General features: G+C 36.8%; 1 protein-coding gene across 14 annotated transcripts in view; it reads left to right on the top strand.

Annotated features, from left to right (window-relative positions):
• DMD (dystrophin) overlaps nt 1–20,540 on the top strand; it is a 2,269,491-nt gene that overhangs the window by 1,049,212 nt on the left and 1,199,739 nt on the right. For all 14 annotated transcript variants that reach the window (XM_050777140.1, XM_050777144.1, XM_050777148.1 and 11 more), the window contains one exon: nt 12,328–12,500. In XM_050777140.1, coding sequence (XP_050633097.1) covers nt 12,328–12,500 — 173 coding nt within the window. The remainder of the gene's footprint in view (nt 1–12,327; nt 12,501–20,540) is intronic.

Below are 20,540 nucleotides of genomic sequence, written 5' to 3'. Positions count from 1 at the left end.
CATTCTAAACACTTATAGTAACTTGTATGGTCATCATAACAGCCCTACGAGGAAGGCTCTATTATTATTACCCAAACTCAGAGAAAAGGAGGTCCCAAGGAGTTAAGTGACTTGCTCAGGTGAGATCGTTTTTAAATATCATAGTTGAAGTCCCACTCTGGATGTTCAAGCTCCAGAGTTTCTGCTCTTAAGCACTACACTATACAGTTTCTTGATGCAGAAAATGTTTTTAACTTTGAAAACAAAGTAAGGGTAAAACAATTGTATCAGAAGGACGTGTCTGAAGAATAACAAAGAGACTATCCTTCACTTTGTTATTCACTTTGATTATCCTTCCAAGTGTCTCTGCTGGCAACGCACTAGGAAATCAAGCTGGATAAAAACTGTGAATCCAGTTTTTTCTTTTTCTTTTTCCCTGGAGTCTTGATTGCCTAAAAGATGGCCTTGAAAGTGTCCAAAAAGCTATATGTCATCATGCATGGATTTTGGACAGGGATAATCCTTAAACTGGCAGGATAAATTGGACACAAGAAAAAATAAAGAGATAAAAAATAAGTAAGGAGATATTTGTGTTCAGCATAGCTGGACCAATTTAGAAACCATACCCTTAATTCAGGTAGCTGTACCAGGACTCTCATTATTAAAGTTCACTCAGGAGATGTCCAACATCCTAGATTACCCATTTTCCTGTGTTAGTGCAAAATGGTTAAGTAAATCTATCTGGTAAAATAAATACTCTGATTGGTTGATGAAAGGTTTTCTGGAAGGTATAAATAATTCCACCATGGCAACAGAACCAAGAGTCTCTGACTGTCTACCAATCTATAGACTTAAATTTTTTTCCCTGTACTTTCTTCTAGCTCCTTCTATTTCTGTTATCCCCAAAACACCTTGATATAGCCTTAAGCAGAATCGACCATCAAAGGGCTAACTCCCTCCTCCTGCTGGGTGCCTTCTCTGTTGGGCCCTAACAGCAGTGCATCTAAGCTCCCATCTTGACATTTTACTTATCCCCTTTCCCACCACCCTTAAATAAAATTCTTTTGTGTCAAAGTTTTATTTAAGTGATGGAAATGGCTAAGATTGTCTACAGGGTTGGGTTTGGAAGAAAAGAGGTCTGGAAAGGGAATATAGCAAAATACCAGTATTTTCTGAGCAAGTGTGGAAGAGATTAAAAGTTACCCCTAGTGACTTTCAAATTCGTATCTCTAGTAAAGATTTCTCTCCTGAATCATGACATATATATGCATTTTATATATTCACTTAGAAATATAGTAAACATCTTAAATTTAGCATGTAAAAATCTTACACCCTAACCTTATCCTCCTGCAATTTTATAGTTAATGGCAGTTCCATTATTCCACTTGTCTGTGCCAAAATTCTTCATGTTATCCTTGAATCCTTTCTCTACCAACACACATGTAATTGGCCACCAAATCCTAAGGACTCTCGGCCTTTACAATGTATCCAGAATTCACTCCTGCCTCCACTCTGATCCGGATCAAACCACCATTATCTCCAGCATGGATGATTGCATTTGTCTCTTAACAACTTCTCCCTCCTCCCCTTCTCCCACGTAGACTCTAGTCTCAACATATTAGCCAGAGATACCTATTTAAATGAAAAGTCAGATTACATCCCCCGCTTCTTTTCAAAAGCCCCAATGCTCCCCAACCCCCTCAAAGTAAACAGGGAAGCCCTTATGTTCATAAGTCCCTCCGCGGGTTACCCACCTCATTCTGATATTTCTCTGGTGGTCGCTGACTCATACACTCCCGCCATAATAACTTCCTCCATGTTTCTTGACCACTCCTCCCGGCACATTCCAGTGTCAGGGCCCTTATACTTGCTTTAGCCGCCTGGAATATTATTTTCATGATTTTTCTTTAAATGGTTAATTTCTGCATTTCCTTCAGATCTTTACTTCAAAACTGCCTTCTTGATAAGGTCTTCCCTGACCCCTCCTATCTAAAATTCTGACCCCCCACTTTATCCTTCATTTCCCCTTACCTGCTTTCATTTGCTCCTCAGCACTGAACTACTATCTAATTGAGTATATAGTTTAGCCTTTTCTCTGTTTACTTTATTCTCCTATAGAAGGTGAGATTCCAGAGAGCGGGACTTTTTCTTTCTGGATCACTACTATATACCCAAGATATAAAATATGATGGTCTCAGGTCGGGCGCAGTGGCTCACGCCTGTAATCCCAGCACTTTGGGAGACCAAGGTGGGCGGATCACAAGGTCAGGAGTTCAAGGCCAGCCTCGCCAACATAGTGAGAGCCCCATCTCTACTAAAAATACAAAAAATTAGCTGGGCGTGGTGGCGTGCGCCTGTAATCCCAGCTACTTGGGAGGCGGAGGCAGGTGAATTGCTTGAACCTGGGAGGCGGAGGAGGTTGCAGTGAGCAGAGATTGCACCACTGGAGTCCAGCCTGGGTGACAGAGTGAGACTCTGTCTCAAAAATAAATAAATAGATAAATAAATAAATAAATAAATAAATAAATAAATAAAGACTGTCTCATGGTAGGTTTTCAACAAATATTTCTTGAGTTAATGAATGAATACAGAGATGTAGCTGTTAGACACACAGAGAGAAACCTAGAAGATAATATTACTAGTTAAAACTAGAGAGGCTAGGGTTGTGTGATGAAAACTGTGCCTAACTGTACTGAATCCTGCCAAGGAGGGAAAGATGCAGTGGGGAAGCTATTGGAATTTCCTTCAGGAAATAAATATGGTTAAAAATGTGAATTATAAGTGCTTCCAGCTATCTGCTATTGTTAGTCCTTCAGAAAAATGAAAACTGAGAAATCATTAAAAGCAATTTTATCATTTATTTTAAAAAATAAAGTTCGATATATTTCAAACCAGAATATCACTGAAACACTGAATCATTTTTAGGGGAAAATGCACTAAAACAACAATTGATTTCATATTATCTTATATTTTAACTTATGCTTTTATATATTTGTAATTTTATTTCATTTGAAAACTTTTTTCTAATTGAAACTTTTTGAGAGAACACTGACAACTTCTGATGTAAAATTTTATTACTGAGGACAAACTTTTAAACAGAAGACAAATTAGCCAATTAATGTTTGTATATACATCCCACAGTGGACATATTATTTAAAATCTTAGCTTGGAAAGAGTTGTAGATTTGTGAAGGTATATGTCAGCTTATTTCTAGGTATGAAATACAGGAGCAAAGACACTTGTAAATTATAGCCATCCTTATTTAGTAATTGGATGTTGAAGATTAAGAAACGACTGAATTGAATGACCACAGAAATGGGACAGAGGAAATGATGTTTGTTTGCTTGTTCAGCTCACTGCAACCGCCACTTCCCAGGTTCAAGCGATTCTCCTACCTCAGCCTCCTGAATAGCTGGGATTACAGGCACCCACTGCCACACCTGGCGAATTTTTGTATTTTTGATAGAGACGAGGTTTCATATGTTGGTCAGGCTGGTCTCAAACTCCTGACCTCAAGTGATCCACCTACCTCGGCCTCCCAAAGTGCTGGGATTATAGGCGTCAGCCACCCAGCCTGGCCGCTATTTTAAATAATAGAAGTTACACTGGCACTTTTCACAGTATTTGGGAGGCAATGAGCTTTGCTATAGGTAAAAAAAAAAAAAAAAAAAAAAAAAAAAAAAAAAAAAAAAAAAAAAAAAAAAAAAAAGATATTTAAAACTTCAGTAAATTATTTTCAGTTTACTTTCATCAAAAGTGATTAACAGTAAGTTCAATTTGTCAGATATTGCTCTCCCCTACTCTAGTTCTGTTCAGGTTCTGCAATATCTACTTTGACATTTATACACATAAGTTTACCATTTAGATGGCAAAGGCAAGCTCTGAAATGAAAATCTCTGACAGCAAGGGAGTAGTTGTCACTTTACATTAAATGCAAGAAAAACTAAACAGTAGAAGTCTATCCCTTATGATAAAGAATGGAGCATAGTTAAGGGTTGCTTGAGACCTTTATCTTAAATGATTAGTTGACAAATAGGTCCCTTGTTTGTTTCCTAGATAAATTATCTGTATTCTCTGGCTTCTCCTTTTATACTGTTAAAGACACATACTCCGCAACACTTGAATAAACAAAGCATTTTTATGTCCAAATTATTTCTGTATGTGTCTCCTTTAAAAACCGATTATCTTCTTAAGGGAAAGACTCACATTTTAAAGTCTTTATTTTCATATCTCAAATTTGAGACTGATACTGTGTGTTATCAATAAACACTTATTTAAACAATAAGCTTTTCAATAGATAAATGAACTGAAGCCACATGGCTTATAGATATCTGCTTTTCCTTTAGGTATCTGGATTTCATCTGCCAGTTGTAAAAGTTACCATGCTGTCTAATTTTTCTCTATTCACAGTATATATTCAGGGTCTTATTCAATTTATTGAAGACGGAGAACCAGAGATGCAAATATCCTATTTCAAAATATTGAGGACTCGAGTTGTATAAATTCATGTACAGATGCCTTTCAGAAATTAAAATTTCTTTTTTATGTATATTTAGAATTTCCTTTTTCAGGAAGATTGGCTAAAAATAACTATCTTACAGAATTTCAGTGGAGTAGTGAAGTGGTCAAGTCATAGGGGCATGTCAAAATTAAGAAGGGAGTTGACTAAAAAGTTGGTACTTTATCATTCTGACATCATGTTTTCAGATAAGGAATTATTCAGGGAGAGAAATAGAAATGCTATACTCTATAGTGATTCTAGGGATTTTTATATCACCATAGCAACTACAAGGGACTATGGCTTCATTTTTAGAGAGTCAGAAAGTATAAAGATCACTTATTTCTAGACAAACGAAAATAGTAAAATGCTATCAGAGATCTCATCTCTGACTTTAAACTATGGAAAGTGCTACAAAATTTTCTTTGGTGCACATACCATTTTTCTGTGTGTAATGCCTTGGGGACACAAATATGTGCAGGGACTTTAAAAAGGATTTATTTCCTGGACTCCAGCCACTTTTGACAGCATTCTCTGAGAATGCACCAAGGAGCTAATATCTAGATATCCAGGGAGTATGACATCCCCTGCCCCGGTTTTTGCTTTTTGCTTTTCTCATTTAAGATGAAAAGTTTTCCTGCATTTGCAACATGCTGCCCAGCATTGCTAAAACCGTTCATAACTTGATGCTGAGCAATCCTACAGCATTCCAAAGAATTGATAGCTCTTCAGAGACTCAGATTAAAATCAGGAAGCTTTGCAAGCTCAAATCCTCAGAGTATACATACACACACACATACATGCACACACACAAATGATATCAAAGCCATAACTGGACAGCTTGTATATGCTGATGGGGAAGATCCTTTATCTCTTTCCTTGAATTTTTTCTCCATGGGTGCTTACAGCTATGCATTTAAAGGGTTTGGGCCATCTGTGTACTAACAAATGTGATTGGTTACCCACTCTGAATTTAAGTAATCAGCCTTTCATTCAGCTGGCTGCTTGGTATCAAGTGGAGAACTTTGTAGCCTTATGGATCTTTGTCATTGGACTGGCAGCCAAGCAAGAATGATGGAGTCAGTGACTTAAAAAATTTAGAGTTGAATCAAATCAAGTACTTGTGAAATCAGGCTTCCCAGGTCAGGCAAGTTAACAGAAGCAGCCAAGAAGATATGTTGGTGCATAGTTCTGGCACCTGACCTAATCAGGGTAGTGGAATAACCCTAAACATTCCACCCAAGACTCTAGGCTTGGAGCCATCAGAAGATGGTAGTAAAATTCTACCAGGTAAATAAAAGTAAAGAAATAATACTAGAGATATGCTTGAGTTCAATGACTTTTAGGGCATTAATCATAGGTATTAAATCCATTGTATCTCTTATTATAATTTCAACTATATTTTAGATTCAGGAATACATGTGCAGGTTTGTTACATGGATATATTGATATTGTTTGATGCTGAGATTTGGGATATGAATGACCCCGTCACCCAGATAATGAGCATAGTATCCAACAGTTTCCGTTTTACTATGAGTTTTGTTTTTATCAGTAGTAAACTTTTCTTCAATAAACAAGTCTCTGATGTCAAATACGGCATACTGCAATGTTGTGCTAAGCTATTTTTGATTTTGTAGTGAAAGAGAATGACAGCAAAAGACAGTCTGGTCTGCTTACATTTATGTTTTCCACTTCCAACATGCTGCTGTTGCTCTTGATAAGATCACCAATGGCCTCCTAAATTGCCCAAGTTGACTTTTCCCTCCTGGTCCTAGCTGCATCTGACTGGTTGACAGCTCTCTCCCTCTTTGTGGTTCTCCTCCTGCGTCTGATGACTATTATTCTTTAGCGATACTCATCTCCTTCCTCTGCCCATGCTTTCCACAGAGGTTCATCTTTATGCCACATTTCTTCTCACTCTTTTCACTCTAAACACCTTTCCTGAGCAATCTGACCACCCCTAGTCTTATTCAACATCACACATATTCCAATGACTCAATTTTCTATGTGAAATTGCTAAAAGACAGTTTTAACCTGAATTCCTCCAGATAAGTAAATTCTCAGACTATTTCTGTGTTGGCTTATTCTTTCTTTTGTATGGTAATACCTGACCTATCAGATAAGTACTTTTTCCACAGAGTTAAATTGAGGTGCTAAACAAAAGAAATAGTGAAAGCTTTCCATTACAAGATGTACATAGACTTGAAGAGAATGCCTTGAAATTTTATTTTAAAAACACCTTCTTTATCTGAAATTCACTCACATCACCCATAACTGTTGTATCTTATCCTGTTGCTGAGCTGATATATAAGACATGAGAACACAGTTGCTTTTTTTAAGGTTCCCATTGTAAGCATTGGCTTTTATCTTTTACAACTGATATTGTCCATAATCTCACCTGCCTCTACAGCTTAGTTGTTGCTCAAGGCATGTCCTCATGCACCATAAACATGAAATCTTAGAATAACGCAGAAAACCCTCTAAGTTTTATTGTTAACTTATTTCCTGTTTCCCTCTCTAATTGTGAAGTTTTCTTCAGAGCCCATCATCTGGAAAGCTGTACAATCAGCAGCAGTCACTCCCTATTTAACCCAGTCTCCAACTTACAAATGATTAAAATCCTTCCCAATTTTGACTGAAGATAGGCAAGAATATTCCCTTTGTTTTGGGAGGCCAAGGCAGGCAGATCACGAGGTCAGGAGATTGAGGCCATTCTGGCTAACACGGTGAAACCCCATCTTTATTGAAAACCAAACACCGCATGTTCTCACTCATAGGTGGGAACTGAACAATGAGATCACTTGGACTCGGGAAGGGGAACATCACACACCGGGGCCCATCATGGGGAGGGGGGAGGGGGGAGGGATTGCATTGGGAGTTATACCTGATGTAAATGACGAGTTGATGGGTGCTGACGAGTTGATGGGTGCAGCACAGCAACATGGCACAAGTATACATATGTAACAAACCTGCACATTATGCACATGTACCCTAGAACTTAAAGTATAATAATAATAATAAATTAAAAAAAAAAAGAAAAAAAATACAAAAAATTAGCCGGGCATGGTGGCGGGCGCCTGTAGTCCCAGCTACTCGGGAGGCTGAGGCAGGAGAATGGTGTAAGTAAACCCAGGAGGTGGAGGTTGCAGTGAGCCTAGATCACGCCACTGCACTCCAGCCTGGGCGACAGAGCAAGACTCCGTTTCTAAAAAAAAAAAAAAAAAAAAAAAAAAAAAAAAAAGATTCCCTTTTTTGATACTTGTTAACATTTATATTTAGTCAGGAAACACAAGATCTCTGGATGACAGAATATACCATTAATTACTCAAAAGCATCTTAGGGCAAGATGTTTATCTGTGAGTGCAGGGGTTGTAGTACAGGAGAGAAACCCCAATATTGTGGATCTCAGAGCTTATATACAACACCTGATGCATCAGGAGGAGAGTGAGAGAGACAGACATACAGAAAGACAGAGACTTTGCTCTGGGATATAAACCAAAGATCTAAGTCTATTATTTTTGGAATATAAGTTGAAATGTAATCAAAGGGCTCTTAGAGATAAAAGTTTTTAAGTCTCTCCGGAGCAATGCACTAAATTCCAAGGTAAGCTTGCCATTCAGTCATCCTTTAAGTCAGTTACCAGAACTCTTTGCTCAGAAAGCCTAGTCCATGTATCCAAATGTGAAAATATGTATGGCTCAGCAATCCTTGTCATCTTATTCCTCAAAATCTGATTTCACCTGCCTATGGAACATCTACAGTTTGATGCCTCAAAGGCTTTTCATTATGACCAAGTCCAAAATTGAACTAATCATTTATGCACACATATACAAGCATGTACCCATGGAACCTATTCATCCATCTGAAATCCTTTTACCCAATGACACCACAAATAATGTGGATGCCCAGTTTAGATACCTAAGAGTCATTCAAGTTCTTCCTCTTCTTCACCCAACACACAGCCACTGAATTCTGCTGAGCTGTTTTCCTAAACTCCCTTCCCACTTCAACTCAAATGTGAATAGCAGCTAGATACTTGATTTAATTAATGAACTTTTGTTAATATTGTAGGTGTGGTAATGGTATATGTACTTTCTGAAAAAAGAGTTATCATGAGAGAATATTTCAGCAAGAGAAAAATGCTGAAGTATTTATGGATAAAAAATATATCAATTTGTTTCAGAATAATCTAGTTGAAGAGGTGAGTGGGTGGGGTGATACATAAAATAAGGTTGTCCATGGAGTCATAACAGTTGGAACTGGATTATAGGGTTATGGGAGCTATTTGTATTATTTTCCTACTTTCATATATATATGAAATCTTACATAATGATAAATTTTAAAAATCATAGTTCCCCATTAGCTACTGAAGTACAGGCAGAATTTTCTGTTGAAATTCAAAGTATATTATTGAATATCCTCAGCCTCTGTTTCCTGGCCCATCTTCCCCTAAGCTTCTATGCTACCAAAAAGGCAACCAAATATGACTGCACTTGTTACCTAGCTTTGCGTGTGTGTTACCTACTAGCTCTAATGTTCTTCCCACTTCTACTAGTCAGGTATGTCTACCGCAGATTGCTCCTTCTTCATGAATTCTTTCCTGAGCCTAAGACCAAATATGATATATGATATATTTTTTCTCTGAACTTCTAGAAGATGTTTGGTACCACTAAGAACACTCATCTATTCCTTCTCATCTAGCTAAGGCTTCTGTACTTCCATTTTGTTCTTCAATTCTTCAAACCATACCCTTTCTTACTACTACAATAAAACCCACTTAAAACTTCTTAAAAGCAAACTAAACTGTGTTTCACCCACCTTTCTTTCTGCTATATTGCTCCTTACACATGGGAAGAACTCAATACATTTTGTTCAGTGGACCCTATATATGATTTAGATGATCAAAATAACCAAATTCATACTAGCAAGAATAGCCAGAATGTAGTTTTTAGCAAATTTATTTGAGAATAAATATGTTTAGATTTCTCTTTCTTCTTATATAACACATTTGTGGTTTGTGATTTCTCCATTAAATAGAATATAAATAAAGCATGGATTCAATTTATGGGATCATCTATTCATTCATTCAACAAAAAAGCATTTGCCATCTATCATGTGCCAAGCACAGGTTTGAGCTTTGGAAGCCCAACAGATAACAACATCCCTATACTCATAGATTTCAGTCTAATGGTATATACAGGCCACTTGATATATATTTTAATGTTAGAAATAAGTACTATAAAGAAAAGGGAAGAATAATGCAAGGAATAAAGAGTGATTGCTGATGCTATTTAAAATAGGGTAGTAGAGAAGGCCCCTTTAACATGAGAAAGAAGTAAGGGAACCAGTGATATAAATGTTGGTTAGGAAAACTATTTTTGGCAGGGAGAACAGCAAGGGCGGAAATCTTGAAGCAAGAATATAGTTGGTATACTCAAGTAATGCAGTAAAGCTAATGAGGGTGGAGTGTTGTGGACTATGAAGAGACTGGGAAGAGATGAAGTTGGAATGGTAGGTAGTATACAACCAAGTCATAGAGAGATGTATAGGTCATAGTAAAGATTATGCTTTTAAAAGAAAAAAAAAAGTCAAAGCAAGTTTATTAAGAAAGTGAAGGAATAAAGAATGACCACTCCATAGGCAGTGCAGTGGCATGGGCTGCTCGACTCAGGATACTTTTAGTTATTTCTTGATTATATGCTAAACAAGGGGTGAATTATTCATGAGGTTTCTGGGAAAAGGAGTGAGCAATTCCCAGAACTGAGGGTTCCTCCCATTTTAGACAATATTGGGTAACTTCTTGACACTTCCGTGGAATTTGTAAACTGTCACGGCGCTGGTAGGAGTGTCTTTTAGCCTGCTAATGCATTATAATTAGTGTATAATGAGCAGTGAGAAGGACCAGAGGTCACTTTTTTCACCATATTGATTTTGGTGAGTTTTGACTGGCTTATTTACAGCAACTTTATCAGCAAGGTCTTTGTGACCCGTATCTTGTTCTGGCCTCCTGTCTCATCCTGTGACTTTGAATGCCTGACTTCCTGGGAATGCAGCCCAGTAGGTCTCAGCCTTATTTTACCCAGCCCCTATTCAAGATGGAGTTGATCTGGTTCTAATGCCTCTGACCTATTTCCCCCCTTTCTTTTACAAGGGAACCCTTAATCCTAAGGGTTGTAGAGGGATGAAGATACATCTTCTGTTACTTCTTCAGGCTGAATATGGGTGATGATATTTCTGCCTAACTATTAGGGTCTCTTGTATTCAGGGTAGAGAGGAGCTCAGTCAGCAATTATCAGTTTGGTGAGGGCCGTTCATAATTGATAAATGGTGGTATCTGGAAGATTAGTAAGTTTTCAATTTAAGAAAACATTGACTAAGCTTATACTGCATTCCTACACAGAGTACAACAGCAAATATATTCCACAACCGTAAAACAAAATAAGTAAAATTATCCCAAGTAAACTAAATTAGAAGGCTTTTCATGAACTGGGCAACTGTTGGAACCAAAGTGATATGGGGTTGCTAGCTGATTCCAATACATGTCCAGAATTAGAATACTGATGCAGGTTTTTACATTACCCACCCTTCTTATTTCTTCTGAGGTATAGTCAGAGATCACTGGCAGATTCACAGGAATAAGCAGGGTCAGTCTATATTGCAGGAAAAAACTCAAACAACTGATGAGACTAATAGCAGGTGTACCATAGTTCTTAAAACATAATTTTTTTTTCTCTCTCTAGTCTCCCATTTTTACTAAAGACAAATCATCACAGGACTGATTTGCTTTATTATACTTGGTCTGAGTAGTTGTATAAAGTGCAGCAAGAATAATTGTTTTTCATGTAGGCTTTTGAAATTGGCTGTGATTGAACTCTGTGATGAAGAGCCACTGGAAGATTTTGAGCAGAGGAGTGATATGATCCCAATTATGTTTTGAAAGAATCTTTTCGGCTCTTGTGTGGAGAATTATCCACTAGAGGGGAAAGACTGGAAGCAAGAGGACCATTTAGATAGATATTTCTGTAATTCAGATGAGAGATAACGATAGCTTATATCAGAGCTGTAGCAAGAAAGGTAGTGAGAAGTGGTCAAATTCTGGATATGTCCTGAAAGTCAAGCCAGAACAATTATCCAATAATTCAAATACTGGAGACTGAAAAAATTAAGGATGGCTCCAAAGTTGTCAATCTGAGTAATTGTTAATTGAATTACTATAATTCAATTGAAATCAGTAATTGCCATTTACTGAAATGAGGGAATCTATGGGAGGAGAAGGATTAGGAAATGCAGTTCAGAATTTTGTTTGCATCATATTAAGTTTGAAAGTCTCGTGAGACCTCCAAGTGTTGAGAAAGTACTAGCATTTGTTAGAATGGAGTTAGGAGGAGATGTCCAGGCTTGCGATACACATTTGGGTGTCATTGTCTTATACAGGATATTTGAAATTATGAGAACAAATGGGAGGGATTATGGACAGAGAAGAAAAGAAATGCAAATACTGAGTCAGAGCACTCTAACATTAAGATCAGGATGAGAAGGATCCAGCAAAGGAAACTGAGAAGCAGTGGACATAAAGGTAGAAGAAAAACCAGAAGAGGTTAGGATACAGAAGCCAAATGAAGGCAGTTTTAAGATGTAGGGAGTGATCCACTCTCTCAGGGCGAGGTCTATGATTTACCTATTGAATTTGAGCATGTCAAAGTCACTGGACTTCATGGTTATTAACTTTAAAAAGTCAGTAATTAAGAAATGCAACACCATTTGTTACCTTTGGGATTTATACATATTTTTTCTCTTTCTATAGACAGTTAATTCATTTTTTTACGTGTTTTAAAATTTTTATATTACAGAATATAAAAGATATTCTACAACAAAGCTCAGGTCGGATTGACATTATTCACAGCAAGAAGACAGCAGCATTGCAAAGTGCAACGCCTGTGGAAAGGGTGAAGCTACAGGAAGCTCTCTCCCAGATTGATTTCCAATGGGAAAAAGTTAACAAAATGTACAAGGACCGACAAGGGTAGGTAACACGTATATTTTGCTTGATACTTACAGAAATGATTTGTTTTCCGGGAACTGTAGAATTTATTTCAGTACCCTCCAAGGAAAAAAGACAGGGAAAAAGAAGTATCACTGTCATTGAAAAATGGTAAGTAAAATGAGAACAAATAATGATGAACAATTCAGAAAAATGAGCTGAATTGTAGAAATTATTCAGTATTAAATTTAGCATTATGTTGAAGCATTGTATCTTCTAAAATTTCAGGTAATCGTAAATCAGATTGGGTCATTAAATTGAGGTGCTATAAACAGTTGTTCGATATAACATATTTATCTTTAGTCAAATCTGTGTCCAAAAATGTATAGGAGTTTGATACTTAGATTAACATGTTTAAAATATTGCCTATCAATAAAAATTGATTTTCATTTATTTCTATTTTGGAGGGCAACACTTTACACTTTGCATAACCCTCCCTCACATTTTTCTTTTGCAATGGGGAATTTGTTAATTTAAAATCATATTTCTTTTTATCTTAATTGAAATATTTAGCTGTTGACTTAATTGAAGGGGGCGCAGAAATTCAGTTACATTATTTAGCCTCACATCACAAGAAGTGGAATACTTTTTCTTTTACATTTTGAGATTAAAAGTAATAAAGTTATCCAACAGCTTAAAGTGACTCATTTCAAAGTTCTTTATTCTCAAGGTAGGCTTCTTAATTATTCTCAGAGGAAATCAAATCATTTGTCTAATAATTACAGGGAACCTCCATGGTATCTCTTACATCTGTCCATTTCTAACCATCTTTACTCCTATTTTAGTTCTTGGTTTACTACATCAGGCACCTAAAGAGATTTCTAGCATTAGTCTCAGTTGTCTGAAATGATTGTCTCTACTTTGTTCTCAATGATCTTTCAGTGGTCATCATTTTTCTAAAGTGTAAGAGCTTCGGTACTATAATCTCATTCCCTTGAGAATGACACCCTGACTCCTTAATTGCTTATAATTATCTGGTCAGCCTCAGTGTTTATTTCTTCCTGCCTGCCCTACAGCCAGCCCCTCCGAATTATGTTCTAGCGATATTAAATCAATTTGTGGATGCCCAAGTGTTTTGTTCTCCCTCTGACCTACCTGTTCTTCAGGTCTCACTTCAGATGTTGTCTTTCTCTAGAAATCCTAAAACGATTACTTGCTCATAACATCTGGAAACTCAGATATTGTTTCATCATTTAATGTAATATATCAATAAGTCATTTATGTATTTGTAAATTTTCCAGACTTGGTGGCTACCCTGTAGAATATAAGATCTGATGCGCCTACTCCTAGAACCTAACACATAGTAATCAATTTGTTTACTTTTCTGGCTCCCGCACAAGCTCTTTATAGAAAAGGGCTATGTTTTATTTGTGTTATATGCTCAGGATTGATATAGTGTTGAGCACAGAGTGGGTGTTCAATGTGTCTGGACTCAAGCCTCCTCTCAGAAACCTGAGAATATTTCCCCTTTGCATAGTCTAACAGATTTATCTCAACTTCCAGGCCAGGTGCAGTGGCTCATGTCTATAATGCCAGCCCTTTGGGAGTCCAAGGCAGGCAGATCATTTGAGGTCAGGAGTCCAGACCAGCCTGGCCAACATAGTGAAACCCTATCTCCATTAAAAATACAAAACTTACCTGTGCATGGTGGCATGTGCTTGTAGTACCAGCTACTTAGGAGGGTGAGGCAGGAGAATCCCTTGAACCCAGGAGGCAGAGGCTGCAGTGAGCCAAAATCTGCCACTGCATTCCAACCTGGGTGACAGAGCAAGGCTCTGTCTCAAACAAAACAAAACAAAAGCAAAAACAAAAAACAGCAACAAAAAAAGAGAGATTTATTTCAACTTCCTTGAAAATAGCTGGTCCCACAGTATCCAAAGCCAGACTTGATAAGGGAAAAGAAACTCAGCCACTCTGTGTATATGCTACAAATACAAACTTAAACTTATAATATGGTGGCTCATGCCTGTAATCTCAGTGCTTTGGGAGGCTGAGGCAGGAGGATCCCTTGAGCCCAGGAATTCAAGGCTGCCATGAGCCATGATTGTGCCACTGTACTCCAGCCTGAATAACAGACTGTCTCTAAAATAAACAAATAAAAATATTTAAATAAACTTCTATTGCTGCCATGGTGTACTTTCTCCCAGCATTTCACATTGAGTCATTATGAAGCTCTGCAGGCTACTCCAGTGATGTCAGTTTCATTACCATCTTTTGGGATGTTCATTCCACTGTTAGGAAGTTCTTCCCCTCTGGTTTATCTTCTTATAGTCAGTGTTTTCTCCAAGCATTCTAGGCCACCCACACCATCCCCTAAGGACCTTTGAGGCTTCTTGGGTGGCCAGTGATTACTGTGCTTCTGTACACACCTACCAGTTTTGCACTAAAGTAGAAATAACGCTTTCTGCTTTTTGAGGTTTCTCCTCCACTTTAATTATAAGTAATTTTTGGCAAATGATCCAGGTATTCCCTTCTCACTGGGTCATATGGACATTTCCCTTTCAGCTTACCTTCACCTTAGACTTAAAAATAAGCAGAAACACTAATGTCATTCCACAGAGAGGGTAGCTAAAATCGCACCCCAACTCTGAGGACCTTTCTGGTTTTGACAAAGGATAGAGTTTCTCTAACCCCAGTAGATTCACCCTTTCCTTATCCGGAGGTTGAAATTGTACTTCCATTGACATTCTATAGGAATTGGTCAGGAGCTGCTAAATTTCCTATGACTTTAATCTCAGATGAAAACTTTCTTAAGTAATTGCTTATGAGCACAGGCTGTAGAGTTCCAACCTGTTTTGGAGTTCTGACTTTGCTGCTGACTCTCTATGTGCCCTTGAGCAAGTTTCTTAAATCTTCTGCTCCATACATTTCTTATGTATAAAGAATAGTGTCTTTGTCACAGGGTTGTTATGAAGATTATCTGACACAATATACGTGGGGAACTTAGTGGATTGCTTAAACACAATAATGGCTCAGTTAAGGTTGGCAATTTTGATGATAAAAATGGTGATCTTATGGCTCTGATAGTCATGACATCTGTCAATTCATTCTGACATGCTTTCAAATTTCCCTGAGAACTACAGAGAGAAGAATTAGACTCAGTCCCCACTTTGAAGAGCTTCACAGTCTTGGAGAGAAAATGGACAACTAGCCAGTAAAATAAGGGTTGATAGATTGGAGCTATACAAGAGGGCAAGAAAAAGATTCCTGGCGAATGGAATGAAAACATCTTACTAATAATTAGCAATAAATCAAGATCTATAGACCATTCAAGGTTCTGAGTTACAACTAACAGAAAGTGACTCTAGTTACTTTAGGTAGAATTATATAAATTACTAGAAGGATATCAGATACCTCATGGAATCAATAGGAAAGCCTGAGAGCTAGGTTTAGCAATGAACAGAAAGTATAAAAGAAGAGCAGGCTAGGCATCCAGAATATATCCAGTATCAAGTTATGAGGTAAATCTGAATTATTTTGCTGTCATGCCAGAGTCCACTGCTTTACCGGGAGCACCATTGCACTGGATATTGCTTACTATCATCACTGCCAAAAAAAAGTATGTAAATTATTTATTCTTGTTGTATGTCACTCATTCCACAATTAGGGTCTCTGGCAGAAGCATCTGATAAGTGAGAGGATGGATTTTTTTCTGTAAAGGGGCAGTTAGTAGATATTTTTGTCCCCGCAGGTCATGTAGTCTCTGTCACAACTATACAACTCTGCTGTTTTAGGGTGAAAGAAACCATATATAATATATAAATGGATAGGCATGTTGTGTTCAAATAAAAATTTATTTACCAAGACAGATGGCAGGCTGGATTTTGCCGATGGGTCATAAATTGATGACTGCTGTCATAAGACAGGTTTAGGCCACAGAACTAGGTTCTTATTGCCAGAGGTCAGGGAAAATAAATAGCTGAATGTGTTCTTCATTGTAGTGGCAGTCAACGCCTTGTGTCTAGTAAGTCCCATACAATGGTAGATTCTTGAATCCTTGGAGAGATTTAGAAGCTATGCATTCATAAATATACAAATGTTCAGTACAGCCTTCATGTGGTGTTGTCAACAAAAATCTGCTGAATTTTTTAGTAAGCCAACTTGGGTTTAAGTCAAAATAAATTTGAGCTAGTAAGAAGGGCTATATTGGTATTTTTCTTATATAGTACATGTATGGTAGTATTAGCTATGACTGCAATAATGCTGTGGTACAAATCACCCTAGAACTTGCTGGCTGAAAACAAAAGGCATTTTTGGCTGTTTAGGTTACTTGTACCTTGACTGACTCAGCTGGTCTTGGCCAGGAAGCTCTGCTTCAAGATGTGGATTAGCTTGAGATAGGCTCTATGATGCATGTTGGATTAAGGTCTGCTATATATGTCTTTGCTCTGGACCGAAGATGAAGAGTCAGTGACATGTTTTCATGACAAGTCACCAAAGTATAAACCTAATCTCCCAAGAACACTCATGGCCTATGCTCCTGTGAAGTTCACTGACATTTGATTGGCCAAAGCAAATTACATTGACAAATCTGACATCAATAGAATGAGAAAGTAGACTCTTCCTACAATGGAAGGGGGAGAGATGTTAATGTTAATATTTGCTGAACCATAATTCAAATGATTAGAGATAGTTAGTAATTTATAACAGGATTGTTTTACAGCTAGAAAATGCCTTAGTGGTTTTGCCCTGCTTCATTAATTTACAAGGGAGAAAACTATATTTTATGTTATGTGACTTGCCTAAGCACATACTAAATAGTACATCTGCGTATTTCTCTTTAACCAAAATATTTAGGTCCAATAAGTTTGCATATTTTACTCAAAATAAGTTACAAGAAAATGCATGCATTAGATTCTCAGCATTCCCAAGGCATAAGTTCTGAGACCATCATTAAACATCAAATTCATGAATGTTATAACTGCAAAACTCATCTCTATTAAATGTCATAAAGTAAAACAGACATTACTGTTTAGATGAGAATAGGAAGATATTTAAAAAGTCAGACTAATTTATGACTACTCATTCATTATCTAACATACCTGCTTCCATACATTGTCTTCAGCAAATAGAATTTCAACATGTATCTCAACAAGTTACACATCATCAAAGTATTAAAAGCCTTATTTTCATGGACATTCTGATTGTTCACAAACAGTCAACACAGTCAACAGTAAATCCACAAGCACCATGAACATATGGATAGATATGCCTGTATGTAAGATTACTAGTTAATTTTTTGGGAAATTAATATTACTGCTAAATTCAGTTTTCATTGATTTTCGCGTAACTAACTGCTTATAAAATATACCTATAGGAAACATGTAAAAACAAAGAATTTGCATAAAATCTGTCTAGGATTAGAGAAACAAAGCTCTTCTTTCAACAAACACTTAAGAAGGGCCTACTAAATGCCAGATGCTATACTCTGGTGTCCTTAGTTTCTTTCTGATACCATCTTTACTATCCTGCAAGCCATTAGTGAATGTTTCCCACTTTTAGAAAATGACTTCCCAAAGACTAAGAGGATAGAACCGTTCAAATGGTATCATCAAAATGAAAGCAGTTTCTAGACTACAAATTGCTGTACAGCCATAAGATGGCATTATTGTGTTACAACAAGGTCCCTGTCAAGAAAGTAATGCTTTAAAATCAGTATTTCCTTCTTGGAATTCTACTTAGTCAGATTTGTCAGGTTGACTTATCCACCCATATAAGTAGTTAAATTCAAGATGGTTCTGATCTTAAGATATGATGTAAAATAGACATGAGACTAGGAGTATTTATTTCTATATTATTACAGTTCTATAGCAAAAAAGAATCCTCTAAAAAAATTAGAGAAAGCAATATAAGGGCATTTAATTAATCAAATGCTCATAATATTTCATAAAATAAATGAAATGTTGAAAAATAAAATACGAACAGTGTTGTATAAAATAAGTCAGAAATAAGAGAATACTTACTGTATGCATCTATTATGTGAAACTAAGAAATAGGCACTTTGGAGTTTAGAGGTCACAACTTTGTGAGTTGTGGTTAACAAGGGCTGAAGCAGGCTTCTAGGAACTGGGTAATGTTTTGTTTCTTGATCTGGATGCTACTTGCATTGATGTGTTTCCTTTAGGAAAGTTTATGGAACCATACATTTGTGATGTGTACACATTTCTGTGTGAGTGATGGACTGGACTAAAATTTATACTTACATTTTAAAAATAATAAATATGTACTTTAAGTACAGGAGGGACATAAATCATAATTGTTTTAATAAAGAGGGTAGAGCTTTAGGAAAAGCATACTACATTGTTCTATTTTTGGCATTTCACCATGGACCCCTGAACATTTCATAATTGCCCAGTACTGCCTGTCAAATATGTGGGCACTGCTGCTTTAGAGAAAGTATTTTCCAAATTTATCACCACCATTCTGGAACCACAGTTCCACAGGTCATTAGGATGCTGAGGGTGGGACAGTTGGAAGCTGCTTCCCCAGGGATTTCTCCATTGTTCAGTTCTCATAGCACTAAGCCTGCCGCATTAAAGCACTCACAGGCTCTGGCTGCCATGTGTGCTACATGAAGAAAAATGAGACAATGAAATAAATGAAAGGAGAGAAAACAGGAGTAGAAACCAAATAAATCAGATTTGAAGAGAAAGTCCCTAATCATCTCTGTATTCAGACAGTAGGGAATGAGCATGCAATTCCGCAAGCCCGTTCCTCATGCAAGTTTCTGATAAGAATTTGCTATCTCAGTTGTAATCTTTCTACTGAGACATTCAATAAATATTTTTCTTTCATGTCAATGTAAGGAAATAACCTCACATTACCCATATAAGGAAAGAATAGTATAGTAATCCTCACGTTATCACCATACAATTTTATCTTTTAAAGTGGAAGCTAGAGGGACAGATGCATAATCTGGGAGCTTTTCCAGAATTGTTTGTTCCTAAATGAGACATTCAGCTATAGCAGCATTAGCAGCCTCTTCTATTTGTCACAATGCCATATGTAGTTGGGAAGATACATGATAAGCACATACAGGATGCTGACAACTCAGGAAGGATTATCATTGCAGTCTTAGCATTAATCTCTACCATATTTGAAGATTTTTATGCAAGACTGGATCTTCATTCCACAAGCCGGGTATAGGTATATGTGCCAACACAAAATTCTTACTGTTGGTTTCTGAGCTTGGTAGAATTAGGAAGTAAGGGGTAAAAAATAAGCATGTCCTGAACTTAAGAAAGTTGTTCATATCCTATTCCATAGCCATTTTTTTTCTTCCGGAAGAAACGAATCCCATAGATTCAGTCATGGGGACAATGCAGAGGAAGATACAATAGACTGATGGAGAAGTACAAATTTCCATTTATGTTCCACTTTTCAAAATTTTTTATCTTTAAATGTTATTTTTAACATTTGTGGGTACATAGTATATATTTATATATGTACATAGTATATATACATGTGGGTACATGGTATTATATATTTACTATGTATATATGTAAACATATATATACATTGTGTGTATGTATATACATATATATATCTATATATGGGGTACATGAGAAGTTTTGATACAGGCATGCAAGTATCATGGAAAATGGGGTGTTCATCTCCTCAAGCAATTATTCTTTGTGTTACAAACAGTAAAATGGTATTTTTTTTAGTTATTTAAAAATGTAAAATTAGATTATTTTGACTATAGTCACACTGTTGTGCTAACAAATACTAGGTGTTGTTCATTCTTTCTATTTTTTGTACCAATTAACCATTTCAACCTCCCCCTCAACCCCCCACTACCCTTCACAGCCTCTGGTAACCATCCTTCTACCCTCTATCTCCATGTGTTCAATTATTTTGATTTTTACCTCCCACAAATAAGTGAGAACGCGTGATGTTTGTCTTTCTGTGCCTGGCTTACTTCATTTAACACAATGACCTCCAGTTCAATCCATGATGTTGCAAATGACAGGATCTCATTCGTTTTATGGCTGAATAGTACTCCACTATGTATGTTATCAT

This window comes from Macaca thibetana, chromosome X (genome assembly GCF_024542745.1).
Source record: "Macaca thibetana thibetana isolate TM-01 chromosome X, ASM2454274v1, whole genome shotgun sequence".
Taxonomy (NCBI): Eukaryota; Metazoa; Chordata; class Mammalia; order Primates; family Cercopithecidae; genus Macaca; species Macaca thibetana.
The sequence above is the reverse complement of the archived record's forward strand: the minus strand, read 5'-3'. Positions and strand labels throughout refer to the sequence as shown.